Raw genomic sequence first — 16,624 nt, forward strand, 5'->3', positions numbered from 1 at the left:
AATGCATTTGTGATATTTATAGTGTCAGGTTGAACTTTTTGAGAACTCATATGATCTCTTACGATGCGATGCGAATTTATCGAGTCTGACTGAATATTTTCATTTAGATTGATTTGTTTATGCTGAAACCCTTCTCTACAAAAGCTTGACCATGACTTTTAGTTAAAATCATTTTGATAATATAAGAAAGTTTCTTATGTTTGGCTATATCCAGCTGATGAAAAAAGAAGGTATCTAAACAAGTGTTTTTTTAATCAAAATTAAGAAATTTTCTATATTCATTTTCATGTCATTTCTTAAAAGTATAGAATACTGAAGCATGACTTTATCACTTTATGTTGCAGATATAATCTTTAAACTAACAAGATAATGTAACAACCTTTTTAGTTTATTTTGATTAAACTTCATTGATGATGCTTTGAGTTCTATTGGTTCAAAACAACTTGCATTTGCTATGATTGCAGAGTCTAGCGAGATGTGTTTCAACAGATTTTCCATGGTTTTTGTGAGAAATAAAACACATTCATATCTAAACTGTTTTACTTCATTAAGAGTGATTTTATCTTTGTTTAAAGTTCTTTTGTTGAAACTTCAGCTGCAAAACCTATAATAACATCTTTCCTGTTTAGCAAATAATTTTTTTTATAGAGATCTAATTTTTTTAAATAACTACCTTCTTTGCAACTTTGAATTACTGATGGTTTAATGAATAAAGCTAAAATATTTGTTATCGATTCCCTAAGATCATTGTACATGTATGGAATAATTGGTTGATCAGTCTGATAGTGTCAAGTAGGTTTTGAACCAGCTGGCAACATAACTGAAAAAATTGTAATTTTGAAACAGTCAAGAAGTCATTCAACGCTTTTTGAATATTAAAAAACTTTTTGAGGAAGGCTGTTTGGACTTAATGGATAGCGATTTGACCCAGTGACGCTGCTATAGTCATCTCTTCTAGCAGGAGTATCATGCAATATTTGATATACTCCTTTAAGAATACTTTTTAAATTCCATGATGTAGACTCAGAACCGATCTTAAAAGCTCTGTGTATTGAATGTAAACTACATCTCCCAATGTCAAATAAAGAATTTAATTCACACTCATTTCGGTATATAGAAAGTTCTTTAAAAAACTTCTAATTTATATTAGGCCAATCCATAGATACTTGGATCAATTTTGATAAGTCCAGACATTATATTTCTTTATAAAAACCTTTTAGTATATGCGCTGCAGAAGAGTGTCCAAGAAAAACTGGATTAAAAAATCGCACATTAACCTGGTTTTCTAGAGTATTCCAAAATCTAACAATAATATCTATTTGACAATTTTGTGTAACTTTGTTTAAACTTTCATCAAACGAGACAACATAACATGGTGAACTTTTGATGGTTTCAAGAAGTAACGATTTAAAATATGGTGCTAACCCAAAATTAATCATATACCCTATTTTTGTTCTTCCTAATGTTAGTCCTTTTGCAACTTTACTATCTGGAAACATACTAGTAAATAATTGGCTCATATTAGCAGAAGCATTGTTTGACAGATCTTGTTTCTTCATTAGAAGCAACAACAAGTTCTAAAGTTCTTTGACCTACTGCCAGTACTGTTGGTTTAATAGTAGAAATTTTTACAACAGGTTTGAAAAAGTGACTTCTGGATTTAGCTAAAACATTAACTTGGTGCTTTTTACCTTCATTACGACTCTTAACTGCCTGAACTCTCATATTTGACAAGTTAAAAGTTTTGCAGCAACTGCTACTTCTAGCAAATTTATTACGTTTAGTCTTTACAAGCCATTCTCTATACTCTGGGTAAGCCAATCATTTGAAAAAAATGTTTGATCCATTTTATTTATTATAACTGTAAAAAAATGCATTCTTCTTAACAACCATAATATATATTTATAGATAAAATGATTACAAATTATAAAATTGAATATGGTCCATCAATAAAGGACATCATGCAAATAGGGTTGCGGCCAAGATAAAAAGGGAAAAAAAGCACAAAGGAAAGGAAGGGGGTTATCAGAAAAGAATGTTATTAACTAGATATTTTATTTCAATGTTTTTATAAAGTTATTTTGAGATAATATTTTTTACTTTATTTTTCAAAAGTGTGGCAACAGTCTCAAACATCATTGTGAGATTAAACCAAACCAAATTTAAAATAAATTGTACAATCTTATAAAAAATTACTAATAATATACATTATGAATTTTAACTAGTTTAAAATATTGTAAATAGTTTGATAATTAACTACTTTACAAAACTAGGAAAAAAAATTTCTTTGAGTATTCCCTGATTAAAAAAAAAAAAAAATTCCCTGAGTTTTCCAGGTTTTCCTTGGGATTCATGCTGTTTCCGGGTTTTCCAGGTTGAGTGGCAACCCTGCAAGGGTAGCATCATATAACAACTTTTAATGTCTATGTTTTTCATAGCAAATAATATATTTTCTTATGAAAATTATTTTTCTTTATAAATATTACTTTTCTTTATAAATATTTTTTTAATTGAATAACTTCATTAAAAAAAAAATTAAGTCAAATTCCAAAAAATTCTCACATTAACATAACTCATGATGATCACATGAACCAAATTAGAAGACTTATGAAAAAAAATTCTAAACTGTATTTTAATTAGCATTTATTTAAATGTTAAACTTTAGAAAAATTTAGAAAAAAGTTTCATCTGTTTTTTCATTTTTTATTTTATTTTCAAACCAGTTCACAGGTCATAAAAAGTTAAAGGCTAGGAAAAGTTCTAAAACTTAACTTTATATATATATTTACTGCCTAAAGGCTCTTAGTTAAGTAAAGGCTAGAGATGGTGTTTAAAAATACTTAAGCATTCTGGGCATATATAAACTGCATTTTTTCAGATGGATGGTGTTTAAAAAAATTTTAATATTCTCGGCATACTGCATTTTTGCAGTCCAACAAGGCTGCAAGCAACCACTAATTAAATTGGAAGTTAACCAAAAGTAAAGAAAGAGAGCTACAGAAAAAGAGCAAAAAAAAACAGTTAGAAACAAATAGAAGACTTGAAAAACAAAAAACAAAAAGCACTGAAAAGGACACCTTCCATGCAAAACATGGCATTTTTAATACTATGATATTTTACATTTGTTGATGGAATCAGCTTCTCTGAAATGTCTAATCATAGATTTTTGTTTGTGTCTCTATAGTAACGCATATGAAACTCTTTCTGTTATCTCCTGATAAGGGTACAACGCTAAAACTCAGTATAATCATTGCAAAACAGGCTGGTACTAAGGTTTCCCTAACACTCTATTAGCTCTCAAAAAAAATGATTTAATCAACAACTATAAAAAATTTGCTTTTGGTGTGCATTGTCAAAGCTACATAAAAAACTGTTTGTTGCAATCACTTAACTGATTGCTAAGTGTGTAATAAATTATCTATGATTAAATAAGTTTTCTAACTATCAAAAACATAAAAAAAAAATCAAAAAAAAAATTATCATTACCAATTAATTGTATTAGAAATAACTTTTCGTACTTTAAATATTTAAATACTTCTCTTGGTACTTATGCGACTTGATAGATATCATGAGACTAAATTTAAATCAGTTGTTTCATCTTCAGATTTTATACTTATCAATTAACCAATTTTTCTTTGTTGGGTTTGAACCCTCTAACTATTCTTTTATGTGCTTACACATGGTACGTAACTCAATCACCTTTGTGCTTACACATAGTACTTCACTCAATCACCTTTCTCGCTGCACTTAACTTTTCTTACAGCTTTTGTAGAGATATATATACATTTACACTTTAACGTTATAGGTATTTATATATATTTATCAAGGGCTATTCTAGACCGTTTTTGACAGCGCCAACCATAATTGGACGCCGCCCAAATTCAAAATTGAGAACCTTTTTTTTTATATGGCAAATATTGTTACTTTTTATCTGCTAAATATCACTTAGGCAGTGGGTACTGCCTTGGTGATATTTAGCAGAAATAAACTGCACTTGTTTCTGATCAAATTAACGAAGCCCTTTCTGTTTACCTTTTTATATTGTTGATTCTAATGATCATCACACTGAATACTTTGACTCTACTACTGTACCTGCTTGACTTTACTATTGTACTCGCTTGACTCTACTACTGAACCTGCTTGCTCTTAAGCTTTAAATGTTTGTCTATATTTTTCCACAAGCCTAATCACATACCTTTTCCTTGATTCATATCTTATCACTGATTCTAGTTAGTGGTCACTTTTCCTTGTTTTACTTTAGGTGGTTCATGCCATGCTATGATTTCAATAAAACTATAATCTTGTACTTAATCTATATGAAACCGCATCACCCTTCCTAATATTACCTAAATGCTGACTAAAATTTTTTTTGTAGTTGTCTTTGTGATGGTTGAAGCTTCAATTTCGAATTTTATTTTATCTTTTTTTGCAAAATAACTCTCTGGAGAGCAAACATCTTTTCATTAAAAGAAATCATTGCAAAAAGGTATTATACGATGTAGGCTCCATTACTCTCACATTAGTAAATATTGTACTTTATCTTTGAAATTTATTTTCATCTATTCCTTTCTTCTTTTTTTTTTTAAAAAAAAACATTTTCACTTTCAAGGCTGCAAGTAACTATTATTAGAGTTGGTAATTACTGAAAGAGAAAAGATGAAGTTTCTAGTGAACTTGTTTTAAACAAATAAGAGAGAATTAAGCAAATAAAAATTATTAAAAAACAAAATACAACGACCGCAACTTATAATAAATAAATTCAAATAACTTATAAATAATAATACAGTAAAAGCAAACCTGAACATAAATGAATTCATTTTTTGCTTGGTCTTTATTATTAGAAACATCTTTCTCTGACACTTTATAAGGATGCTTCTCTTTATCAACCTAAATACCACCAAAAAAATATTGTTTTAGAAAATATCTGCAATTATTATTTTTCTTTACTATTAGAAATATTTTTTTCAAATGAATTTTTATTAGTATGTTGCTCATCGTCAACTGAAATATCATTAAACTAAGTGTTTTACAATATATTTATAATATTTATTATATGTTTGTAATTTACGATTACTAATAAATATGTCATGTTTAAAAAACACTATCCTATTAAAAACTTTGCACTTGAAGGTTGTTTTTATATTATTTAATTTTGTTTTCAAAAGAAACCATGAAAAAAACTTTTTCCACAGTAAAAAAAGTTTTTCTACCAACAATATTTAAATATTTTTTCTATTAGTGCAATATAATAACATACTTCAACTTGTTGACAAATTTTGATGTAAACAATATTTTTGCTTAAATCTTTTTCTTTCAATAGGCATAAATAAATATGCCTGCATAATTGATTGTAATGGTTACCAATCATTACAAATGTTTGATAAGATTAATTTGTAAGAACTTTGCTAATATTTGGAAGGCAACTAACTTTTATGCTTTTTCACAAAATTTTTATAAACTTGATTACTCTTTAAATAAAATTTTATAAAGTAAACTTAAAAACGTCACAGTTTGTTCTGAAGTAAATAAAAAGGATGGGTTAAACTAAATGACATTATATGTTCCTGATTTGAAATTTTTTGGGGTAAATTCTTAATGTTAGTTATGTATTCCTTGAAAACTTTCCTTGAAAAATTCCTTGAAAATTAAGAGCATTGTTGTAAAATGAGGCATTTGTTTAACTACTTATTTGTTTGATAAAATTTTTCAAACATTGTTAGATATCATTGTTGGTATGATATATTTAATGATATTTTGAAGGTGATTGAATGAATTGATGAATGAATTATAGTAAACATAAACATATGATGGGTAATTACATGGAATTAAATCAGAGTGTATCAGATAGGTTGAACAATAAATCAAGAGTTTTTGTTTAAATTTGCTCTAAAAAGTTCAACAAGAATTTACTTGAATGCTTGTGCTAATTATGAAATAGTAAAAACTTGTTTACAGTTCATCTTCTCTATAAAAGTTGTTAGAAATTTATCTATACGCTTGGCCAATAGTATGCATAATATCAAGGACTTCTTGTTTGCACAACTCAGCCCCATCAAAATACCTGTGACGCCAAAATTTGGATTTTCCAATTTCTTACTGATTTTCAGACAAAAAAATGTTTTTCTATAATAAAAAAATTGATTTCTGTGAAACTTGGATAAACTGTTTAGTCAATAAATACCACTTAAAGAATCTTAAAACAGTTGTTAAGAAATAAGAGTTGTTTAAAATGGGGTAAAATTTGAAAATATCAATATCATATCGATTATTGTTAGTCTTTTATGATATTCTTGAGATAAAGCTAAAAACTTTTCCTTGCAGTGCTTCAAGAGAGATGATGTCTCTGCAACAATAAGATTCTATAGTGGTAGGTTCTATAAGGTAGTATAGTGTGGAAGAGCAGAATTCAAGATGTATTTTACATAAGCTGCATAAAGTACAAACAACCTATTAATTTCCCAATAAAGGCTTTTTTCAACATGTACTGAGATTTTTTTGTGCTAAACCATATCTCATAGAAGCAAAGTACATCAAGTCTTTCTTTGAGTTTAAGTAGAAAGTTGAGCTCATTATATTTTTATGAGACCAAGATAGGGTTTGTGACTGATAATGGCTGGCTGGTGAGTTTGGATTTTTGATTGAAGAGTTAAAAAAGCAATATTAGCTTGGATTCCTCGGAGGCAACTGTTCAGTTGCAGAACAGATGTTTTTCTGCTCCATTGTTCAGGATTTTTTAGACGAAACAATGTGAACTGAACTCTTATATTCAGTTCTACAGGTTTTTTGGGTTAGATTGCCCATTGAAGAAAAAAATTTAATAACCATGTGTTGATTCTTTTAGTTAACACATTGTGCCTTTACTCTTTTATTTATGAAAACAGCAAAAATAAGTGGAGAGTTAGAACTTAAATAAGTCATCAAAACTTTAAAAAATTAAAATTAAAAATTGTTGATAATAACAAATATGTCATGGCCAAGCTAAGAAGTTTGCATATTTTGCTGAGATTCTCAGTAACTCTAAGGAAAATCCATTGCCAAGATATAAGAGATCTGTTCAAACTAATGGTCAAAAACAACTACAACAATTTTAATAAAATAGTTGTTGTAAACTGTAAGTTGTAGTTGTTGTTGTAAATTATAAGTTGTAGTCTTTACTGTAAACTGTAGTTGTTGTTAAAGCTTAATTCAGAAAAAGCATCAACTTTTGGTGCCATTTTTGATCAATCTATTGCACAATCTTTTCTTGAAATTCTCTTCTCTCATCACCCTTCTCTCATCACCATTCCACCAAAACTTGACTTCTGCGTCTGCAACTGATTTGCTGGTAAAATTTTCTGACGTGTAAATTTATTTCTACACTTGATTGAACTCAATAATACTAATCTATCTAACCACTTTAAATTTGTTTAACTTATTATATTTATTTTTTTTAACATCTTCACTTCTATCGAGGCTGCAAGCAACCACTATTAGAATTGGAAGTTACTGGAAGAGAAAAGATGAAGGTTATAAAGCAAGATAACGATTGACATACAACTTGAAAGATTTCAAATTATATGAATCAGGAAAACAAGATAAAGGAAGCGAATTCCAAAAAACTGATGTTCAAGGAAAAAAACTAGACAATTAGGAATTTTTGGAGCACTTAGGAACAGTCACAGAAAAAGGATGAGACATAATTGAATGACGAGAACACGAGAAAGAGTTTTAGTACACAAGAAACACTAGCTATTTATTTGACACAAGAGATGCTAGCTCTTTTTAAAATTAAATTTTGAAAGTAGCCTGGGCCTCAAAATATTATTAGATAATAACTAAAATAACATAAAATAAAATTTGTCTTTATTTAAAAAGATTTTGGAGAAAAATTTTTTAATAAAATTATAAAAATGAACACTTTCTGGATTTTTTCAAAAAAGTGAGTACTTCTATAACAAAATCTAAAACCTTTTTTTTTAAAACAAATTTTACTTTTAAAGTATAACTTTAATATTATTGTAGAAACAAACCTGAATACTACATGTACTTGGGTTAACTTTATCTTTTTTGTTATTTTTTAAACATGCACCATTTTGTGTTCTCCTTTTCACCACTCTAAATGTTTACAAATAAAAATTTTATGATCATGTGTGTGTGTGTGTGTGTGTGTATATATATATATATATATATATATATATATATATATATACACTCACACACACACATATATACACACACACACATATATATATATATCAGATACATGCATATATATTTATATATATATATATATATCAGATATATATATATATATATCAGATATATACATATATATATATGTGTATATATATATATATATATATATCTACTAGCAGATATATATGTAAATATGTCATATATATGTGTGTGTGTCTGCTAGTAGATACATATAGATCTACACTTGCATATACATATATATATATATATATATATATATATATATATATATATCTGCTACAACTAAAAAAATTTAGTGGTAGCAGATATCAAGAGAATTTTAAGATTAACAAATTTTTTCATGTTTATAGTAAGAAAATGTAAAAACAACAGTGCGAACCTACTAGAATGTTACCTGGAGTATCATATAAATGTAAAAACAACAAAAATTCAGAAGTTGTAGGTAAAAATGGTTAAATCAAAAAATCTGAGATCTTTAAATCTATTTCTATCAAAATTGACAAAGATATACAAGTAGGGTTTCCAATCGGTTTTAATCGAAAACCGTGGTTTTTTGTCAAAACCAATATAAATGAAAACTGTCGGTTTTCAAAAATGGTTTTTGCGATTTTTTTGTATAATGTTTTTTGAATATTTTATTTTTATAGAAAGGTATAAAAAATCAAAATTTTAAGTAATTAAATTTTTATTTTATTATTTAAATTGTATTTTGTTGGAAAGCTTAACATGTCTTTTCATTTTCAAAATTATTCAAGTATTCCAAAAAAATGTTTGAATATTAAATAAAACACAAATTTATTTGAATATAAAGTATTCAAATACTCAAATAGGATGGCCTATTTTTTATATTAAAGATTTTTATTCCTTAAAAAAACATAATGATATTTTTAGTGTATATTTTGTTCAACAAAATATTTACGTATAGGTATGTAATAAAAATAATTCACGATAATGTTTCTATTATTTATTTTTTTGAAAAATATTTATCTTCCAGATAAATCATGTCATCAAGTTGGAAATTTGCTGTCCGGCGTAAAATTCTAAATTCAAGAGATGTTGAAGGCATCTGTAATAGTTGAAGTTCTGTTGTAACATGCTCCGGTGAATCCACAACTACTTTGCGGAATCATATTTTGCATCATGGAATTACTATCAATAGTCCTTCAACTGGAGAATCAAGCAGCAGCTCAAATCCACCACCGGAAAAAAAAAATAAAACCATGGATAGTTACTAACAAAAAACGAACTTTAAAGAAATTGTAGCTGATCTAGCTACAGATGGTGTTTTGATTAATAATTAAAATGGTGCAACCTATAAAACTGGCCTCATTAAGATTTATGGTTCTGTATGGCTGAAAGTTTAATACAAAATATTAAGGATTATTTGAATTCACTTGGTGTCTGAATGAAAAGAGATGTAGTAGGTTCTACTCATGGTGCAGCAATCAACAAGAAGCTCATGCAATTAACAGACATTGTTGATCAACTTTGCCTTAATCATGCAATTCACCTTGGTGTATGTAAGACGTTATAAAAAAGAGAAATAAAGACACAAACATACCAATTTTCAAAGAAACTGATAGTGATTCAGAAGCGGTTGAACATGGAATTTATAAAGATAATTTTAGTTTTGAACCAGTAAACAATGAGATTAATGTTGACTAACCTGAAATTTTGATGAATGCCCAAATAGTCGTAAAATTCATAAAAATCTCATCAGTTCGTAATTAAATTTTTAAGAAAAAAGTTACAGAAGAATTTGGTAAAGAAATCGAACTGCATCTTGATGTTCGTTATCGTTGGAATTCATTCTAAACACATCTTTTGTCATCATTGGAACTAATTTTTTTAATGACTGCGCCTTTGTTAAAAACGAAGAATTTACTGAATTAAAAGCTCTTGATGTATTCAATAAGCTAGATTTTTATAATTCATAAGCTTCATTACATTCCGCTTTAGAGCCATCAAAACTAGCAGTGGAATTCCTTAGTAGAGAAGAAGCAACGTTATCGACAGCAGATACTGTTCTTGAATTCATGGATTAATCGCATATTTATTGCATTCAAATTTAAAAAGTGCGTCGATGAAACAATTAATGGAAATGTTATGCAGCTGTTAAGGTGCCTAAAAGTTCCTTCAATTAATCTATTAAAAAATACTTTTTAATTTTGCTGGAAAACTTGCATTTAGGTTTTTTGGATTCACTTCTAATGATGAAGAACCACAACTAGTTGAAGCACCAAGTACAACATCGGAAAGTTTATCTGTTTCTCTTAAGAATGAATTAAAAGCACTTCTCAATAAAGATGGCACCGCACACTTCCCTAAATCTTCTGATCAATTCAAAAGGCTTCAGCAAGAGCTTTTGTTGTACCAAAATACGGGCAAAAGAACAGAAAATCTTGAAAAAATTTACAACTCGATTCTCTCTAGAAAAGCCTACATCAACAAATGTCAAACGTATTTTTTCGAGTTGCACTAGTTTCTGGACAAATATCGGATCATGATTATCTGATGAATTGTTAAAATCTTTAATTTTCTTAAAAATTTTTTACAATAAAATTAAGTCATTATAAATAAATTTACATAAGTTTTATTATTCAACAAGAAAACCAGAAAACCATGGTTAACCGCGGGGTTTTTTTTAATTAAAACCGAAACAGCAGTTATTTATAAATGCGGTTTTTTGGAAACCCTATATACAATGATCTTGTCAGGTACTTTAATATTTTCTTGCACAATTGTCGAAAAAAAATTAATAGAGGTGCAGCAAATGAAATGACTCAATGCAGTAGTGGTGTAGTGGTAGAGTGCTTGCCTCATAAGCTAGAAATTCTGAGTTTGATCCCTATCACATCCCTGGTAGTACTGCGCTCAACTCGTTTCTCCATGCAGCAACCTTGTTCATCAAGGTTCGTGTTTTAGATTTACGGAGTTGAGAGAGGGTTGTAACCACAATTAAAGCAGCCTCTTTGACTGTAATGGCTTTCTTAGCCTTCGTGAATTAACATAAAAAAATTAAACCTAATAAAATGGCAAACAATTAAACCAAATAAAATAGCAGAAGAAATAATGACAAAATGAATGAAATATTTGATGAGATAAAAATCCAACTGAAAATTGAACATATCCCTAGAAACAATGACAAGAATACTCTACATTTTTCTTTAAGGATTTTTTCTTATTCAGCAATAGAAAAGTTGCTGAATAAAAAAGAATCCTTTAAGAAAAAGAACAGCAATCAAATACAATGAAATGTTATCACAACACTTTAAAGGAAACAGAAGAACATTCTCTTAATCATGGTGCAAATGAACCTGGATATAATTACTAATTACAAAAAAAAACTAAACAGCGCTTTCCAAGAGAAGCGTAAAAACTGGCACATCAGTGTTTATACCACATGATATTCTAAAAAACCCCAAAGTTATGGAAACAGCTGTTAAGAACAAAACTTACTGCACCTAATTCTTTATTTCACTTGATAACTCATGCTATATCTACAATAAATACTTCTACAATTATTCTACAATAAATACTTCTACAATTATTCTACAATAAATACTTCTACAATTATTCTACAATAAATACTTCTAAAATTATCTACAATAAATACTTCTACAATTATTCTACAATAAATACTTCTTGTTTTAATCCATTAATTTTAGTTTCCTGTGTAATAAAAAATTTTACTTTAGTACTAGTTCTCAAACATTTGTTACACTTGCATTTTTTACCTTTTACTAAACCAAAGAAAAAGCCATTTAGAACCAATCAATCATACATGAAATTCTAAATGAATTGTCTATTTTATCTAATTTTAATTTAATATATTTAAAATTCTTAAATTGTAACATTTAAATTTTAGTAAAACATCATCATTTTGTTGTTGATATTTTCAGGCGTTTTTTGAAAATTTCTTCATATTTTATATGTTGAAATTTTTAAGTTCATAAACTTGTACATTATATATTTGCATTTTACTTTTTTATAATAAGTATTTTGAATGGCTTACAACATATCCTAGATTAGCCAGAAAATAACATAAACAATATCATACCACTTTTTTGGGGGATACTGGCCAAAAAAAATTTTATTTGAGTAATTTTAAACAGGGACTTTACTTCAACAAAATGAAAGGTTCTAAATTATTAAGGTTCTAAATTCTAAAAAAGGTTTTGAAAAACTAAAAAAAAACTGAAAACTCTTGAGTTTCGTAAAAATAGAGTACATGGTTCTTAATTTATTCCACTCCCTGTATACCAAAAAGTTTCTTTTTTCAAACAAAATACAAGTAATAAAAATATTTGTATGTTTTATGCCAGAACTAGAGATTTTTAGTTAAAACCTTTGTGGAAGTGGCCATTAAAATCTAAACAAATAAGACAAATGAATATATATATATATATATATATATATATATATATATATATATATATATATATATATATATATATACATATACATATATATACAATATATGCTCCACTATTTTAGAGCATGTATGTTATTGTGTATTACTACAATAGAAAAGCATATATGCTCTACTATTGTAAAGTATATATTGGTACTATCAATTATTGTGTTGTTTATTATTCTGAATTGCCAAGTGTTCTCTAAGTCTACTACAACATACTATAAAAGAGTATGTTGTTGTTTGATAATTTATATCTTGATATAATATAAGTTAAATAATAATAAGTTTAATGAAAGTGAAAGTAACTTACTTAAGATTGGAAAGGTTGCTCTAACAAAGAATCAATGCTTATATCCAATTTGTCAAATGGTATTAGATAACTGCAGACAAGGTTTTTAACTTAAGTGATTGTACATCATTATTTTAATTTTTTTTAATGTGATTAGTAATAAAAATGAAAAAAAAAAATTATTATGAAGAATAAAAAAAACTCAAATTTTTTTATCAAAATTGATTTAATCTTCATTAAATTTTTTTGTTACTTGTAGCTGCTTGTAGTTCTCAAAAATACATTTATACCTGGAAAAGTTACTATATGGAGTAAAGTTTGTCAAATTTATAAGCACCCACATTGAAGACACTTTTAATTACATTTACAATACACATTTAATTTTTCAATCTAATTAAACCTCTAACTGCTGTACTGTACACTACTAAATAATGTTCTTATGCAACAAAGCAACAACTCTTTTAAAAATTGTTCAAACAAATACATTAAACATTGATAATTATTATAAAAATTTATTAACCAAAACTTTTCCATCACTACCACCATCACTAAACACCATCACAAATTGTTTTAACCATATCGTATACAAATAACTAGTGGTCTCACTAAAAAAAATGGTAGCATATGCTTTGAAAACCTTGCTAGTGAGTTTAAAAAGCTGCCACCAAGACTTATCATGGTAGACTAATCTAGAAAGATGAAATAGTTAATTGATAATTATAATAGGAAACTGAACACTAAAATCTTAAATTAAGCAATAATTTTTTATATTGCGTATGAATTTGTAAAAAATATTGAATCAATTTTTGAGTTTTGTATTTGAAAATTGCCAAAATTCAATGTAAGTTTAATTGAATATTGAAATATTTGAAGACATAAGTGGATGAAGGTGTTGTATTACACTATTATGGAACTGACATATCTGGAGTAAAAGTTTTAAACACATTTTGTTTTCGATATTTTTTTATAGCAAAAGTGTAAAAATATTTATGTTTCTATACCATAGATATGTAAAGATTTATGTTTCTATAGCAAAGATATGTAAATACTTGTTTCTATAGCAAAGATATGTGAATATTTACGTTTCTATAGCAAAGATATGTAAACATTTATGCTTCTATAGCAAAGATATGTAAATATTTATGCTTCTATAGCAAAGATATGTAAATATTTATGGAACATTATGCTATTTTGATGAATCTACTATGATTAAAGAATGAATGATTAAAGACACTTAGCACCAACATCTATGATGTGCAATTCTGTGGGTGAATTGATGTGTAAAATAACTCCTTTATTAACTGTAAAAATGATATAACATTTTTGTACGGCTTTATTAAGTATATGTGAGCACAACTTAAAAATTTTATTGGCCTAAAAAACTAGAAACTTTTTTTTTTTTGCAACTTAATGCCGCCATCCACTTATGTTTTCAATTTAATTTATAATAAGAAGTAGATTAAAGATTTTCAAAATATAATAATTATTTAAACATAACAGCTTTTTCAAACAAACCTGAGCATGAACGGTCTTCTTAATTTGTTGCATATTTCCAATCTTCTTGATATTTTTTGAATCAACCTGATCCCATCAGTACTTCTTGTCAACCTAAGTATCATAAAGAAAAAAATATTAAGATCAAAATGCCCAATACTATTTTTGTACTATTAATAATACCATCAATATAATATAAGCATTTTTATGATTTAAAGAACAACTGATTTATTGCATATAAAATAATGCAGCAAGTATTGATTACGGAATAAGGGCTCATAAATTAATCAAATTTAGTCATATATAGCCATATAAATAAGAGTGTGTGTATTGTGCAATATATTTTATATATACATATATATATATATATATATATATATATATATATATATATATATATATATATATATATATATATATATATTACATATATATATACTTATGTATACATTTATATTTATATATACATATACATTTATATATACATATATATTTATATATACATTTATATTTATATATACATATTATATTTATATATACATATATATTTATATATACATATATATTTATATATACATATATATTTATATATACATATATATGTATGAACAATATATAATTTATTATATATGTGCATATATCAAATTGTAATAATATTAATTTTAGTAGTATTAATAATCTTTTTTAACTAAAATTTTTTTGCTTAAAATGTACATAACTAGCAGACATCAAATTTCTTGGCAAAATGAAAGCAAAATCTGAGCACTACTTTTGCGACAAGTACCTTGGTAAACACTTAATAATCTTTCCTTGAAATCTTCCCTTGAAGATCAGATTTAAAGCTTGTTGGCTCTTTTTATCCCCTTTTTCAAGTATTATGTATTTTATCACAAATTTCAAGTATATAAAGCATACTACAGTTAAGGAATTATTTCACAAGACCAATATATTTTAAGCAGTCAAAATATCCATAAATACATTATATTCATAAATCTTTTTTTATTCTTTATTTAAAATAATTAAAATATATAGAATGTACATATGGAGTAGCAGCCATACACTCTCTAAAGAGTCAAGCAAAAAATCTGAAAAAAATGAGGTTTCACAAACCCAATAATAATACATAGAATTTAAATTAATAATTAGTTATTTATAAAATAATTAAATATAAAATAATAATTATAAAATAATTAAATAAAATACCTTAAAATTGATTTTCTGTTATCTTTAGTTTTTACTTGTAAATTTCTACTGCAAGGCTTTCTATTTGGCTCCATCATATCAGTTTAAGTAAAATTTCTTTAAAACTTCTTTCAAACTTATTGTTACATCAAAGTTCTTTAATTTTACAGAAAAACAATTAAAAAAGACTAAAAATAAGCATAAAAATATATAAATTTTGAAGCCTTCCTATATCCAACACCTTTTAGCAAAATTGTGAGGCCTTTTTATGTGAAATATCTTCTTGCAACATTTTAAAGCCTATGTGCAGTCTTTAACTACATAACTGTTTTATGTATTTTAAATTCATTTGTACAGAAACTTATAAAATCATAAATAGAAATTCTACTAGTATTCACTTATTACTCACAATCCTCACAAATATTACACAAAATCATATTACACAAAATTACACAAAATCAAATTACAAAACATATCATATTACACAAAATACTCACAAAATATGAATGAGATTTGCCTTAATAAAGAAACATACTGCTTATAGGGAAACAAAGTTGTGCAAAATAAATTAGGATAACGCCAAACTAAACCAGGAAAAGTGCTTATACAAATATGTTTTTGTACTTATTCTTGAATAACTGATAACATCATACTGAAATAAAAAGCTGTGGGCGCTTCAGTGTGTGTGTGTATAAATAAATATATATATATATATATATATATATATATATATATATATATATATATATATATATATATATATATACATTACATATATATATATATATATATATATATATATATATATATTACAGTATGTATGTATGTATATATATATATATATATATATATATATATATATATATATATATATACATATTACAGTATGTATGTATGTATGTATGTATATATATATATATATATATATATATATATATATATATATATATATATATATATCTATATATATATACATATATATATATATATATATATATATATATATATATATATACATTACGCATATATATATATATAAATATATA

At 26.2% G+C, this 16,624-nt stretch overlaps 1 protein-coding gene across 2 annotated transcripts in view; it reads right to left on the reverse strand.

Annotated features, from left to right (window-relative positions):
• The window catches only part of LOC136090268 (uncharacterized), a 68,804-nt gene extending 53,036 nt beyond the window's left edge, over nt 1-15,768 (reverse strand). For both annotated transcript variants that reach the window (XM_065816532.1, XM_065816531.1), the window contains exons 1-4: nt 15,600-15,768; nt 14,418-14,510; nt 8,010-8,094; nt 4,798-4,887 (exon numbers count right to left, since the gene is read on the reverse strand). In XM_065816532.1, coding sequence (XP_065672604.1) covers nt 4,798-4,887; nt 8,010-8,094; nt 14,418-14,510; nt 15,600-15,676 — 345 coding nt within the window. In that variant the 5' untranslated portion in view covers nt 15,677-15,768. The remainder of the gene's footprint in view (nt 1-4,797; nt 4,888-8,009; nt 8,095-14,417; nt 14,511-15,599) is intronic.
• Nucleotides 15,769-16,624: the final 856 nt, after the last annotated feature.

The sequence above is a fragment of the Hydra vulgaris genome, chromosome 13 (genome assembly GCF_038396675.1).
Source record: "Hydra vulgaris chromosome 13, alternate assembly HydraT2T_AEP".
Classification (NCBI taxonomy): domain Eukaryota; kingdom Metazoa; phylum Cnidaria; class Hydrozoa; order Anthoathecata; family Hydridae; genus Hydra; species Hydra vulgaris.